Genomic DNA, 15,451 nt, shown 5'->3' with positions numbered 1-15,451 from the left:
GAGTCCTTTCACACGCACTGATCACGTTGTTGCTTGTTTAGCAAATGACAATTATTTTTTTTTTAAAGAGAAGGTACATCCTCTTGAATTTTAACAGCGGTCCGTTTTTTGAACCACGGCCCAGTTCCTCTGTATGGTGCCGTTCTATCCAGTGGTACTGGAATTCCCTTGCCTCTATGACGCAGCTCTATCCATTTTAAAGGAGCCGCTCCATAGAGGGGAGGGAATTCCCTCCCAATGGCCGACCTCTAGTGCTTCAGCACGGCCCAGTACCGCTGGATAGGACTGCGCCGTACACTGGAACCGGGCCGCTGTTCGAAGAACGGACCACGGCACCGGCTTCCCCATGACCGACGTTCTATCGGTGTGTTAAATTCAAGAGGATGTACCTGGTGCAGACAGATTATCAAGCCAAAGCCAGGAACAGACTATAAGATGAACAGGTCATAAAGGAAAGACTGATTTCTGTCCCATCAGATAATCCGTAAACAAAAAGATAAATCTCTATGGAAAGTCATTAATGCCATCTCAATTGCAGTCATATATATTCTGTAAATACACTGAACTGCATATCTATATACTGTAAGGCTGCCTTTACACAGATTTATCTGACAGATCATTGAAGCCAAAGCCAGGAACAGACTATAAACAGAACAGGTCATAAAGGAAAGACTGAGATCTCTCCTTTTCATATCCATTCCTGGCTTTGGCTTCAATCTGTCAGATAAATCTGTCTAAAGGTCCCTTAGATGCTAGTATGTCCCCCATGTCCAGCTGGCAGTGGGTCTCAGGAGTTTTGTCATCAGTATCTTTTTTTCACTAATTATAACTGGAGATGAGTGAACCGTGAACGTTCGGTATTTGATTAGCGGTGGCTGCTGAACTTGGATAAAGCTCTAAGGTTGTCTGGAAAACATGGATACAGCCAATGACTATATCCATGATTTCCACATAGCCTTAGGGCTTTATCCAACTTCAGCAGCCCCCGCTAATCAAATACCGAACGTTCGGATTGACTCGAGCATGCTCCAGGTTCGCTCATCTGGAATTATAACCTATCACCATTCTCTGGAGCTTCCACACTGCTTAGTGCACAACAAAACTTTCCTGCATGGTCAGTACACCATTAATCTGCTGGTTTCTAGTAACCACCGAAGAATGGATACCCTTGGGAAATGTATATGCCTTTCATTTAGTGTTGGCCTAACTGTAGTCAACTGAGGGCAAGCTATACCAGTGTGGCCAGGCCTGTGATCTGACAGGAGGCCACATCACTAATGTCCTTCATGCATTGATATAGATGACTCCAGGGCTCTACAGAAATCTAATGTCTCCTCTCTATACAGGTGCCTGCCTCCCGCCAGTGACGCCGGGGCCATGGATGTGCTGGAGCTTGTAAATGTGGAGCAGAAGTCTGTAAACCGATCTGTAATAAAGACGATGGAGGCAATAAATGTCACCTGTAAAGTCCTGTGTCGTTAATAAATGGGATCTATAAAATGCTGTGACTGCTGCCACTCATGTTATCAGACTAAGGGGCGGCTATAGCTGCTAACCTGCTGGGGGCCTCATTGCCCCCTTTAGTTGTATGTATTTAAAGGGGATGTCCTGTTGGTGTCCATCTAATACCTTCAATTCAGCGTGGGCTTGTATAATGTTCAATAAACTGTATTAGGAAAAATCCAATCCTGGATGGGGTTTGCCTATTGATGCACCTACTGCAGATGTATCTAAAAGGTTCAGTTGCTGAAGTGTCTGCATTATTGTATATGGATATACAGTAATCTATGGGAGGGAGTTGATCAGTATAGTGCACCAGGTTTATTGCCTTCAAAAGCTGGGAACTCGGATGCAACAGTCTCAAGTGCAAACTGTAGACCAGTGTAAAATAACATTGGTGAGAGACAGTGAAGAGCTTGCATACAGTTTTGTGTCTTCAGAAGAAGGTGGCTTTAGAGGTGAGGTAGGGCGACTGGTAAGTATGGAACCAGTTAGTCTCCAGGAGAGATTGAGGGGGGGCGTGCGTAATGCCATGTGTATTTTACCTAACCCGATAACTCCTTTAATGTACTGTACCACTTTAATTTGAATGTGTAGTCACTAGATTACCACCCCCACCCAACAATACTGGTGCCATTTTGTAGCCTTAATGCAGGCCTGGTCTTCTAGTGGTGTCAGGAGGGGCCTAAAGCATCCATGCCCTAGGCCTGCTAAGGATTGGGTGTTTCTACAAAGAAGAAAGGTGGGGAAGGAGAGGCAGTGCAGGCCGACGGACACGGGATGAGCGAGTGCTTCGTCCCTATCTGTATGCCACTCATGGGGCTGCGGTGCTTTGAAGTCTACGCCGCTCCTTCCCAGGCGCTGGAAAAATGATGGATCCCATCCTGGGAAACTGGGAGAAGATTGCCAGGATGGGATCCATCTTTTCCCAGCACCTGTGAAGGAGCGGTGGAGACTTCAAAGTGCCGCAGCCCGATGAGCGGCATACAGATAGGGACGAAGCACTTCGCTCCTACTGTAAGTGTGCTGCTCATCCCTACGAATAGCCCTATTTCACGAAACGATTATCGTTCATGGACTTGCTCAAACGACCGCTCGTTAACGAGCATTTAACGATTTTTTTAAAGCGAACGATAACACATAATACGTGTGGGAACGTGAACGATATCTGTAGTGTAACGATTTTTTTGCTGTCGTTTAAGGACTTGTGTAGTGGTAGAATTGGCTGAATCGGGCTGATTATTGCTCAGTGTAATGCTGCGTTTACACGGAGTGATAAGGAGTGTTTACACGTAACTATTATCGTGCAAATTTGCGCGATAACGATCGAATTCGAATGATAATTGTACGTATAAATGCAGCGAACGATCAAACGTCGAACGAGAAATCGCTTTGATCTTTCAACATGTCATCAAATCATTCGCAAAAAAAATTTGCTGATCGTTCCGTGTAAACAGTCGTCGCGCGATAGTCCGGCTGCCTGGTCCCCCGCTCATCCGCAGCCGGCTCAATTGCCGCTCCGATCGCCCCCGCTGCGAGCATACGTTACCTGCTCCGCGTAGCAGGTCTTCTGACATTTCAAACGCCTCCCCTTCAGCCAATCAGTGCTCCTCTTCAGCACTGATTGGCTGAAGAGGAGCCGTTTGAAATTCCCGGCTCCCCTCTTCAGCCAATCGGTGCACTGAAAAGCGGATCCGGGGTGTCGGAAGACCTGATACGCGGAGCCGGTAACGTATACTCGCGCGCGGGGGGGGGGGGGGGGTGATTGACTGGGGCCGGCTTGCAGATGAGTGGGGGGTTAGGCTGGCTGTGGGCGCGCAGTCGCAAAATGATTTTTCCGTACGATATATCGTACAGTCTAAACGCTGATCGTTATGAAAAAATCATTATTCCAACATCGTTAATCGTACGATCGGGCCAATCGTTTTTGTTTCGTGTAAATGCACCATTAATTCGCCAAATTGATCGTTTAACTATTTTGAAGCAACGATTTGGATTTTATATCAGCGTTTAGACGAAAAAAATCTTTAGAAAATTTGTTAGAGAAATTGTAGCTGATTATGTCTTTAGGTCAGACGCAGATCATTGGCTACTAATTGTGCATTGCTACATGTAATGGCGATTGGCGACTAATGAAATCACCTCTCCACAATCCTGGTCTTCTGCCGTCTGCTTCCTGGAGGAGCAATCCACACATCCTACTCCCACCGGGCTCAGCGCGCGATTGCTTCCAGCTGCAGCAGCCGGAAGCATTCAAAGTGCCTATCTCATTGATCTATGCTGTATAAGTATACGGTATAGATCTTAATGAGAGATCAGAGTGCATATAATAGAAGTTCCTCAGGGGGAATAATTCTAACCCCTGGGGGGGCTTCTAGTATAAGTGTTAATAAAAAGCCCCCTCCCCTAATGAAAGTGTGAATCACCCCCCTTTTCCCATATTATAAACAATAAATAAACATGTTTGGTATTGCCGCGTGCATAATTGTCCGAACTATGAATTAATCCCATTCCTGATCTTGCACGGTAAATGGTGTAAGCGTAAAAAAAATCCCAAAGCGCAAAATTGCGCATTTTTGGTCGCATCAAATCCAGAGAAATTGTAATAAAAAGCGATCAAAATGTCTCATATGCGCAATCAAGGTACCGATAGAAAGATCACATCATGGCGCAAAAAAAATGACACCTGACACAGCCCCATAGACCAAAGGATAAAAGCGCTATAAGCCTGGGAATGGAGCGATTTTAAGGAACATATATTTAGTAACAATGGTTTGAATTTTTTACAGGCCATCAGATACAATAAAAGTTATACATGTTATATATCGTTTTAATCGTAACGACTTTAACAAGTCGGTTTTACCCCAGGGTGAATGGTGTAAAAATGAAAAAAAAAAAAAATGTTTTTTGTTTTTTTTTTTCCAATTTCACCACACATTGAATTTTTTTTCTAGTTTCACAGTGTACTTTATAAAAAAAATTCAGTCTGTCATTGCAAAGTACAGTTAGTGACGCAAAAAATAAGGGTTCATGTGGGTTTCTAGGTGAAAAAATGCAAGTGCTATGGCCTTTTAAGCACAAGGAGGGAAAAACGTAAAAGCAAAAATTTAAATTGGCCCCGTCCTCTAAGGGTTAAAGGGGTTATCCAGCGCTAGAAAAACGTGACCACTTTCCCCCTACTGTTGTCTCCAGATTGGGTGGGGTTTTGAAACTCAGTTCCATTGAAGTAAATGGAGTTTAATTGCAAACCGCACCTGAACTGGAGACAACAGTAGGGGGGAAAAGTGGCCATGTTTTTGTAGCACTGGATAACCCCTTTAAGCTCCATTTACTTCAATGCAACTAAGTTCCAAAACCCCACCCAATCTGGAGACAAGAGAGGGGGGAAAAAGTGGCCATGTTTTTGTAGTGTAGCCTGTTCGCACTATGGAATCCATGTGGATAAACTTCAGTGGATTCTGTGCACTCGCCATCCTGTTTGAAAATCCGCCCGGCCCATAGGCTTCATTCTTTTCAGGCAGATTCTACTGTCCGCCAAACAATTGATATGTCAATTCTTTGGGCGGACGGCGAAAACTGTCTGAGCCTAGAATGAAGTCTATGGAAGGGCAGATGTTCAAGCGGGAACATGCGGAATCCGCCGAAGGCAATCTGCACAGATTCAGTAGAGTGAACGGGTCCTTAGAGAAGGTTTATATAGGCAAAACACCCACCTGTGAGCAGAAAGAACTGTGAATCTTCAGTTGACTGTGCTTCCCTGCTTTTTTAACACCTAAAAATCACTGCATATTTTGAGGCAAGCCATGCAGTCTTAGGCCGGGTTCACACTGAGCAAAACTAGCGGAATTCCGGAATGCCGTTAGCCTCCCTCTCATTATGGGAGGCGTGCTCTCTTGCTCTCTCCGCGCTGAAGAATAAACATGTTCATTCTTCAGCGCGGAGAGACGCTGTGAGAACAGCAGCGCGCGCCTTCCATAGACTCACATTATGAGAGGGAGGCTAACGGAATTCCGCTAGTTTTGCTCAGTGTGAACCCGGCCTTAAAGAGGTTATCCAGTGCTACAAAAACATAGCCACTTTCTTTCAGAGACAACACGACTCTTGTCTCCAGTTCAGGTGTGGAGAACAGGGGTAGAGAATAAGGATGGTCCGAACCTGCCGAGGTCCGAACACTCGGCATCAGATTCCCACTGTCTGGCCCTTCCATGCAGCGGGTGGATACGGCAGGAGGACCGCCTGAAAACTGGGATACAGCCTATATCTATGGCTGTGTGCCAGTTTTCCAGGCGGTCCTCCAGCTGTATCCACCCTCTCCACGGAGCGGGCAGACAGCGGGAATCATTGCCGAGAGTTCAGGTTCGTACGAACCCGAACCTCGGCAGGTTCGGACCATCCCTAGTAGAGAACCTTGGCTCTCCAGCTTTTGCAAAACTACAACTCCCATCATGCTTGGACAGCCAAAGCTTTACGGTATGTAAGTTGTACATGCTCCAAAGTGGTGGCAATGAAAATTACAAATCCCAGGGAAAAAAAAAAAACAATCTTAAAGTTCCAGATCTTAGAATGTTCTGAGACAATTTAATAAAACAAAGGGAAAACAAAAAGTTAATTTGTGAGCAAAAACCTGCGGAGGGAAGATTATGTCAATCTGTTCTGCACAGTAAAACCATAAAAGTGAATGCCAACAAAAACCTGGAGTATAGCTGCGGCTTGGGAACCGCGCGGTAGGCAATAAGGCTGTGCTCACACCCAGGAAGACATAATCAAACTGTTACCCGTAGCTACAAATCACAGCTTTCATTTTAAAGGGAAACTCCAGCAATTTTCTTTTTCTTTGAAATCAACTGGTTTCAGGTAGTTATATTGGTTTGTAAATTACTTCTATTTAAAAATCTCCAGTGTCCCAGTACTTGACAAGTGCTGCATGTCCTGCAGGAAGTGGTGTATTCTTTTTAGTCTGCCACAGCGCTCTCTGCTGCCACCCCTGTCCATGTCAGGAACTGTCCAGAGCAGCAGCAAATCTCCAAAGAAAACCTCTCCTGCTCTGGACAGTTCCTGACATGGACAGAGGTGGCAGCAGAGAGCGCTGTGTCAGACTGGAAAGAGCGCACCACTTCCTGCACGACATACAGCAGCTGATAAGTACCGAAAGACTGGAAATTTTTAAATAGAGGAATTTACAAATCTGTATAACTTTCTGAAACCAGTTAATTTGAAACAAAACATTTTTCACCAGAGTACCCCTTATTGCCTCCCCCTTGTCCTGTCCGCACTCTTGCCTGTATGTGTAAACCCAGCCTGAGCATGCTTAGTGGTTCTTCCTCTATCTAGGAGGACGTGGCACCCTTCTGCTGCCTTTGACCAGCTGCGGTCAGGATGTAGCTACATGTTTCTGGGAATGAAGGGAAGTTCAGGATTTCCTAATTTGGAGTGTGGTCAGCTGTCCCCGTCTTCTCCTCTTCCTCCCCCCTTTCTTATGTACTCAGCTGGAAAACTTCAATATCCACAGATGGTCAACTGAGGGAGGAGATTTGCAGGCAAAAAAAAAAAAAAGTCCTTTGTCTTTTAAGAGCAGGGTAGGTTGTCCCCTTTGGCTCTCCGTAGCAGCTGCACCCTTTTTGGAATTCCGGCTATGAGGCATAGAGGACCTAGGAAGAGGAGGAGGGAGGCACAGAGAAAGACACAGAGGAAGGCAGACCACACCTATTGTGTTTGAAAAGCACAGTACAAGCTACTTCCTACCTGAAGGAAAGGTGAAAGCGAGAGAGAGGGAACTCCGAGCTGGGATAACTGAAAATCTGGAGTTACAGAGTGAATGGAATGAAAGGGTCAAGAAACTGGGAAGACTAAAGAAGACAAGTCGAATCGAGAAGGAAGAGTTTGTGCCGATGAAACCAAATGAAGGAAAAGTTTATGTGATAGGAGACGAGACACAGAAAGTGTGAAGAAGTGTCCAGAGAAGAATGCTCTGAAGGCGAGGAGAGGTGAAGGAAGAGGAGAGGGGGATAGACCCAAAGTTGTAACCAGTTCAGGGGTTATTTCAACCAACAAAACCAAAAAAAGTTCTCTGCCTCCCTCCTCTGGATCACATAAACACCCGAGAAGGTCAGTCACATATGGTAGGGTTGGGGTGAGGGGTTGTTTTTTTTGTAATTTTGTCCTGTTCATATTAGCACCCCATTGGCGTCATCAGGTCCGTCATGGTCCTTCTAAGGGTTCCGTCATTCTGAATTGTGCCCTTAAAAGTGACGTAAATCTCTCCAATTGACACTTGAAAAACAAATGTGGACTTGTCCTCAGATCTGATCATGAGTTGGTCATACATTGTGTAATTTTTGCCCCAAGAATCTGGTTGTGTATGGGAGAATATAGGAAACTTTTTAAAATTAGTAAATTTTTCAAAAATGTTGGGAACCGATCTTCTCTTTCTTAGATGGTTGTCCTCATTGTGTATCGGCGGTATTAGTGGTGGCGTCTAATAGTTACTAGCAGTGGTTTTATCCACCATCAGTGAGATATCTACACGTGGGTGATTGTCCACCAGTCACATCCCCCTCTGCCGAGACCTGAAGCAGTTGTCTGTACCCTGCAGCTAATTCCCAGTTACCTGATCCCTCCTCCTTCAGGGATACTACTATTTTTACATGTTGCTGACCTCTCCCAGTTTACAAGGGTCAAGAGACTGTGTTTCTTGGTTGTAGAACAGGCTCTAGAGCCGACAATCTCCCTGCGAGCACAGTGACAAGGTATGAATGTATGAAAGCTGACAATTTTTTTGTGTAGGTTCACTCAATATGCTGCCACATGGTACCTCCATGGGGGTACTGTATACTCCTCTAAAGGCAGCGTGTGTATACTTATGTAATATGGCATGCCATAGCTTCATAATCACAAGCATGTGGTGGTCCATGTGGAGTCGTATGAAGTCTTACTTGGAGGTGCAATGCTTGGGCCCTCAACACAAGGTCCCACACTCCTGTCATCTTTTGACATTTTACATCAATTGGTTAGGAGATATTCAAAGGTTCAAAGGAACCTGGGTCAAGAATTTCCTGTTGTTCTGGTTGGGGAAAGCTGCCATGGCTTTCTCATTCTTTGCAATGGAAATGCTGAAGTGGTGGCCATTGATCTCAGTGGGTAACCATGGTCATCAAAGTGTCCATCAGAGCGAGAGACGTCCCCTGGAGTGGTTCTTTGCTCTGGATAGTGGAGGGAGGTTCTACATGTGGTAATGGTATCAGGATATGAAGATTTATTTAGGGTATTTCCAGGACTTCAGCTTCTCGTAGACTTAGGAGGTCTCCGTTATCCAAAACTCTTTCGAAATATGAAGGTCCACATTGCTTCACTGTCAGGATCTGGGATCTGTGCAGACATGTGACGTTACGATCTGCTGACTAAAAAGGACTTTCGTGGATACCAAACAATGTCATAACAGAAGCTAATATCTGATATAGACGGCCCTCGGCAATAGGCCCTAATAGGGCATGTGAATGAAATTAAAGGATGGGCCAGACACGGTAGATCAAAGTTGTCAATTTCACATATGCAGCATTCATGAACTGTTTGGAAGATTTGTCGTATCACGGGATGTCTTTATTTCAATACACTAATGTTCTCCATGAACACTTTTAATCCACCATCTTAAAGTGACTGTACCACAAGGTCCAGGCTGAAGCACTGGAGGCGGCCGACCCACCCTTAGTGGGAGGAAACCCTAGCCCCTCTATAATAGGGTTCCATTGATTCTAATGGAGTCACGTCATGGAGGGGCTTTCTTCCCACTGGAGGTGGGTCGGCCCACCTCCAGTGCTTCAGCCTGGGCCTGGTGGTACAGTCACTTAAACATTTAAAGGGGTATTCCCACTTTGAGAGATTATGTGCTGTCCACCATATCCATGAGATTGGGCATCACTGGGGGGGGGGTTGGAGCACCCCGCTTTCTCGAGAACAGGGACCTTAAATCCGAGGGACAGCGCGTCACTGCTCCATTCGTTCTTTACTGAGCTGCTGCAGTCGTCTATCTCTGGAGGCTCCATAGAGAATGAAGGGACCAGTGGTTACATGTGCGGCCCTCAGCTTCATACAGCCAAGATTTGGTTTGGGGATCCCATACTTGAGTTCGTGGGAGCCCCAGTAGTCAGAATACTTGTGATCTCTTGGTTATGCCCTATCCTGTGGATAGGGTATAACATGTGAGGAAGGGTAAACTCCTTTAAGGAAATTGAGTTAGTGAAATCAGTGATTGTAGGCTGGGATTACTACATGTGGGAATGATAACTGTAACTGGAAGGCTGGCCCAACACATACGAAGGCTGTTTAACCATTAGCTCTCTATCCTAGCAATCATGTGTTCTGAATGAGGGGGAAGGAGGGCCGAAGCAGTACACCCTTGTCAGAAACTTGTCTCCCCAAGGTTGGTTGAGATTCATCATGTCTGCTCCTTCTCTTCCAAACAACATCTGTCAGAAGAGAGTCAGGAGGCCCCTATACACGTTAAATGGTTGGCCAGTCCTGACAAAATTGGCAGGTTTGTCCAACACTTACACATTTTTTTTGCTTGCCTTTTGATAGCCGTTGGATAGATTTTAGTTTGGCTGTACTTCCAACTATACCTGTACTTCCAACAAAGAATTAAAAGTGTTTTCAAGATGCCATTAAACCCCTATGGAGCATCTTACATACAAAGGATCGGGTTTTGAAAATGAACATACCAGATCCTATTTCTTCCTGACATTATCTGTCCGGGAGAATCAGTAGGCCACCACACACATTAGGTAGTCATCTTCATCTCCCCCCACCAAAATAAGTGCATCCATCTGACTCTTTCCTTAAAGGGGTTGTATCATTAAAAAAAAATCTAGGTCTAAATTTATGCATTATGTGAAATTTAACAGATTTCAAAATGTCCTGTATAAGACATATAGACTCAATAATCCCCATGTGCCTGCATTGTTTCGATAAACTGCTGCCCTTGCTTATGATCTGCAATCTCCAGGAAGTACTGGAGGATTGTGGGAAAGTGTCTGCACTGTTGCATGGCAACAGCAGGGTCGCAGTTCAGAGAGGAAACCAGGAAGTGATTAGGCTCATTGGGGAGAAAAACTGTGCAGGGATGTCAGTTACTAAAACAGCATATTTGTCCTCCTTTACGTATATAGTTGTGGTACACATCTGATTATACCAACTTTTATTCCTGACAGTACCCCTTTAACCCATCGTTTCTATGGTGGAATCATTGTGGGATTACTGCGACCTATCTGCTAACTTTACCTTACAATTAGTTCAGAGTAATCGGGTTGCATTATACGGCTATTTTCACATGCTGCCAACGTATATGCTAAGCTTATCCATAGCCTTCCCTGTCCTTCTTGGCATCAATGAACATTAATTACGCAGAGTAATGGAGTGCCATGTCAGTGACTTTATCCCATTTACCGCTGAGTAATATCTTAATGGAGAAGCCAGTTTCCCTTCCTAGAAATTATATAATTACATTTCTATAAATCAAGATGTCCCAGAGACTGGACCAATATGGCAATTATAAGTGGTCAGGGTGGTGACAAGAAGATTGTGAAAACTTATTTCATCTACGGGAATGTTGAACTGATTTGCACGATGATGAGCCACAAATTCCCTTAGTCACTTAGACTTGGGAAAAACTTTTTGTTATTGAAATTTAGTTCCTATTTTTCTATAGTTCTCATTTATTCTAATTGAGAATTAAAATGTATGTGTGACTTCCTGCCTGGCCAAAAACAAACCAGGAGCCCATTGTTCTTGAGATGGTCGGGAGGTCGCCATTCACCTTGAGAGTGCCTTGAGTATGCTTGAGTCTAATCGTTTGGCATTTGAATACCAGTGGCTGAAGAAGTTGGATGCAGCCCTAGGGAGTCCATGAACACATGGATACAGCCACAGGCTAGGGAGGCTGCATCCAACTTCTTAAACCACCGGTACAAGTGTAAGGTGTATGTCTTGTTAAAATTGATCCAATCTCCTAGAGCTCTGACTCCAATGAGAAGTCTGGAATAAGACTCAACTTTTATAAGACAATTCATTAGATTGGGTTTTGTTGACTCTTACTGTAGAATTGCTCGTCTCTACTTATGTGTTTTATCAATGCAAATTAACTATATGTTGTATATTTATACCTTTTTCGTTTTGATGACCCCTTTTCTCTTCTACCCTCTTTAGATGTTCATGTATCAATCTATGAAGTGGCCTTCTCCATCAGCTTTCTTCCCCAAACTCTTCAGATCCTCACAAGGTACTCCATCCCATCCGGACACCTCTTCTGAAAAACCTAAACGATGGACTTTCCTGGTACTGCCGTTACCAAGTATACCAAACTTCCGCTTTCTTCTTCCTTCCGTGAACAGAGATAAAAATACAAAGACAAAAACCTTTCCTCATTCTAATATAGAGTTCGAACACTTTCAGATCTGCATCAACTTGGTCCATCACATCATAGACATCTGCGCCTCTGGGTGTCTGTGGCTTTTCGCACCAGTATTTCGTTTTACATTGGATATTTTTGGTTTTCAAGGAGCCCTCAAGCTGTGGATCCATGGAATTGCTATTTTCTTGGCCACAACGTATGGCATGTATCTCATTCTTTGGCTGGCCCAGGAATATATCTTCCAGTTGGCTTCTTTTTATGGTATTTTACAGACATTGGTCTTGATCGTTAGTCTGAGGGCAGAACAAGAAGCGGAGAGAGAACAGCAAGAAGAAGGAGAAGAAGAAGGAGAAAGGTTGAGTGACTGTAAGGATGAAGTTGACAGTGAAGAGGGCCACCCAGGGGACAGATGGGCTGGTGGAGAGGATGAGGAAGATGAAGGTGCCTCCCAAGATGAGTGGGAAAGTGAAGGAGAGGAGGAAGTAGGGCACGCCTGAGGAACTTGAAGAAATCTTTTTGACTCATTTACATTTGATGTTTTTGAAGGACTTGAGATGCAGCTAAAGCAAACGGGACTCTAGAACAAGGTTCATGAAAAAAAAAGAGCATATTTAACTACCGAGATCCCACAATACGAAAGGACACAAGACTGTGAAGATACTGAGTTAGTCCTTATCATGAAGAGGACTCTGGAAGTCAATAATTTATATAATGTTATACTATTTTATTATTTGAATAGTGTTTTTAAGAGACTTTATGTTTTCTTCTTTCTACAAGACTTCTTATAGTAAGATTTTGTATCTACTATACAATAAGGTAGGACCATTTAGGTTTGAGACAGTTGGAATTGGAAGGTCAAAGCCTTGTCTACTGGAAATCCTTAATGAAGGTCTTTGTCTACACAACAGGGACCAGAGATGAACCACTACAGGGATCAAAGCTCCTTCTGAGCCGGAGATGGTATAGACTAGAGGACGAGAAGATAGTAACTATATTTACGCAATGCCTAAGGCAAGTGCCTTGTTTGTCTATATGGTACGTGGAGCTCTGGACTAGTTGCTTCATATAATATTGACTTTGACAGTACTCAGGACACTCTTTATCCAAATGTTGTGGCAGTGGAGGCGAGAACGCACTACTGTGATGTGTAAAAGTAAATTTTTACAACACTGAATAGAAACTTATTTATAAAAGTCTTTGTGGTTGTTTATGGGAAAGTTTCCTCTTTACTGGGGTATTTAAACTTATGTTTTGTATTGAGGATTGAGGCTCGTATGGTAGTTGTCAGCGGGAATGGGGGTGGACGTGTTGGTTTCAATCAAACCAAGGTGCTGGATTCCCTTGGCCATTAGGCAAAACTAGTTGTATGAGGTTAAAGGTCCAAAGCCTAAGGGCCCTATTCCACCGGACGATTATCGTTTGAATAATCGTTAACGATTAACGATCTCAAACGATCGCTATTGCGAAAGACCTGAAAACGTTCACTCATTTCCATGGAACGATAATCGTTACTTATGTTCGTATCTATTGCGAACGACCGAACAATGTCTTATTCAATGCGAACGATTTGCGACCGTTTTGCGAACGAGCAACTATAAAAATAGGTCCAGGTCTTATAAAGCGATCAACGATTTCTCGTTCGGTCGTTAATCGTTAACTGCATTTCAACCAAACGATTATCGTTTAGATTCGAACGATTTAACGATAATCTGAACGATAATCGTCCGGTGGAATAGGGCCCTTAGGCTGCACTACTGACAACGTCACCTACAAATTTCTATTGTGTTTTAGTGTAATCAAAATCCAGCCCTCAGCTTTTCAATCAATTAACCATATGGGTGTGTATCTACATTCCTCTGGTATGGCTCCTTTGAGTGACTTGTCTGGACAGTGAGTATGTAAGATAAGGGACTGACAAAATTCCATGCACTTCAAGAGCCTGTTGGACCAGTTTGGCATTCATATCTGCCTTTGTAGTGGTCCGACAATAATAAATAGTATAAAAGTGAGGAGAAACTAGTAAGTTTTAAGGTGGAGCTGGTGGAGATGGTAAGTGGTCTCCTGAAAGTCTCTTCTATAGTTATTGGATTGTGGTCAGGGATTGAAGTTTGTTGTTTGATCTGTACCTTGTAAGAGTGAAAAGTTTATGTTTAAGTTCTTCTCCTTCCTGCACACAATGAACAGAGTCTCAGTTCTCCACAATACACACCCCGAATTCCACCTGCCCGGTAATGTTTATAAAGAAAACAACATCTATTCTGTAGACCATGAAAAGACGAGAAAGAAGACGTCAACAAGGGACTAAACATTATAAGGTCGAGACGTTATAGGAGCTTTGGTGGCCTTGATGTGACCTCCTGGGGACCTGGACAATGGAATTAGTCCCCACCAATTAGACTTCTATACTAAAGTCTAATAATAGCTGCTCCGCACTGCCACTGGGAGGTGATAGTCTATAGGTAGGATTTGGTGGTATAGATTAATACTATACCGAGGGGGTAGCAGGGCTGTCCCTGATCAGTCATGGTTCTAAATTTCCCATAAAACCAGGTCTGAAAGTCTGACTCCAGACAAGGCTTATGCCCTCAGACATGAATGCCATTCCACAAAACACCATATTCAGGGCTAGTCTTAGGAGGTGGCAAACCTAGGGTTCCCAATCACTGGACCCCAGGAAAAACCTGAGAATGGAGCAATGTTTACTCCCCTGGAGCACCAGGAATTGACTTACTGCCGTAGACCACAGGTACTAACCATTACCTTTATTGCCCTAGACCCCCAGAAATTAACCATTACCCTTACTGCCCTAGACCCCCAGGAATTAACCATTACCCTTATTGCCTTAGACCCCCAGGAATTAACCATTACCTCCATACTGCCCTAGACCCCCAGGAATTACCCATTACCTCCATACTGCCCTAGACCCTTAGGAATTAACCATTACCCTTACTGCCCTAGACCCCCAGTAACTAACCATTACCCTTACTGCCCTAGGCCCCCAGGAATTAACCATTACCCTTACTGCCCTAGACCCCCAGGAATTAACCATTACCTCCATACTGCCCTAGACCCTAAGGAATTACCATTACCTCCATACTGCCCTAGACCCCCAGGAATTAACCATTACCTCCATACTGCCCTAGACCCCCAGGAATTAACCATTACCTCCATACTGCCCTAGACCACCTTTAATAATCAATAACGCTTTAACTATATAGGCATTTTATAGCGGTATTATTTGCACATTGTATAGCATTTTTTTGTCCATTAAATGACAGTATTGTGTAGGGATAATACGGCAGTTAAATATGGGCACAAGTTTTAGGATACTGTATGGAAGTATTATTTAGGCCTTGTATGGTGGTATTATCTTTCACAGGAAGGCAGGATTTTGTGGGCACTATATGGACATGAATATGCTGACATGAAGAAGTGTGTGTGGTGGTGGGGAGGGTGCTTCGTTTATTAGCCTGATGCCCCATATATTTATAAAGAGTTGTCCTATTACAGGTCAGTGCCTGGGGTTATCGTCGTCTTCAGAGAATGAAT

General features: G+C 44.0%; 1 protein-coding gene across 2 annotated transcripts; it reads left to right on the top strand.

The window, feature by feature from the left end:
- Nucleotides 1-7,119: 7,119 nt before the first annotated feature.
- Nucleotides 7,120-13,112, top strand: C10H6orf47 (chromosome 10 C6orf47 homolog). 2 transcript variants are annotated; one of them, XM_069942819.1, is made up of 2 exons: nucleotides 7,120-7,605; nucleotides 11,698-13,112. In XM_069942819.1, the coding sequence occupies exon 2, from the start codon at nucleotides 11,698-11,700 to the stop codon at nucleotides 12,397-12,399; it is 702 nt and encodes a 233-aa protein (XP_069798920.1). In that variant the 5' UTR covers nucleotides 7,120-7,605; the 3' UTR covers nucleotides 12,400-13,112. The 2 variants fall into 2 exon arrangements, with proteins under 2 accessions (XP_069798920.1, XP_069798921.1); XM_069942820.1 differs by lacking the exon at nucleotides 7,120-7,605 and adding an exon at nucleotides 10,585-10,617.
- Nucleotides 13,113-15,451: the final 2,339 nt, after the last annotated feature.

The sequence above is a fragment of the Dendropsophus ebraccatus genome, chromosome 10 (genome assembly GCF_027789765.1).
Source record: "Dendropsophus ebraccatus isolate aDenEbr1 chromosome 10, aDenEbr1.pat, whole genome shotgun sequence".
NCBI lineage: Eukaryota > Metazoa > Chordata > Amphibia > Anura > Hylidae > Dendropsophus > Dendropsophus ebraccatus.
This window is presented reverse-complemented; position numbering and strand designations above follow the sequence as displayed.

Bases quoted from the DNA above. Each gene is read 5' to 3' on its own strand.
- C10H6orf47 (XM_069942819.1), top strand. From the start codon at position 11,698: ATGTTCATGTATCAATCTATGAAGTGGCCTTCTCCATCAGCTTTCTTC.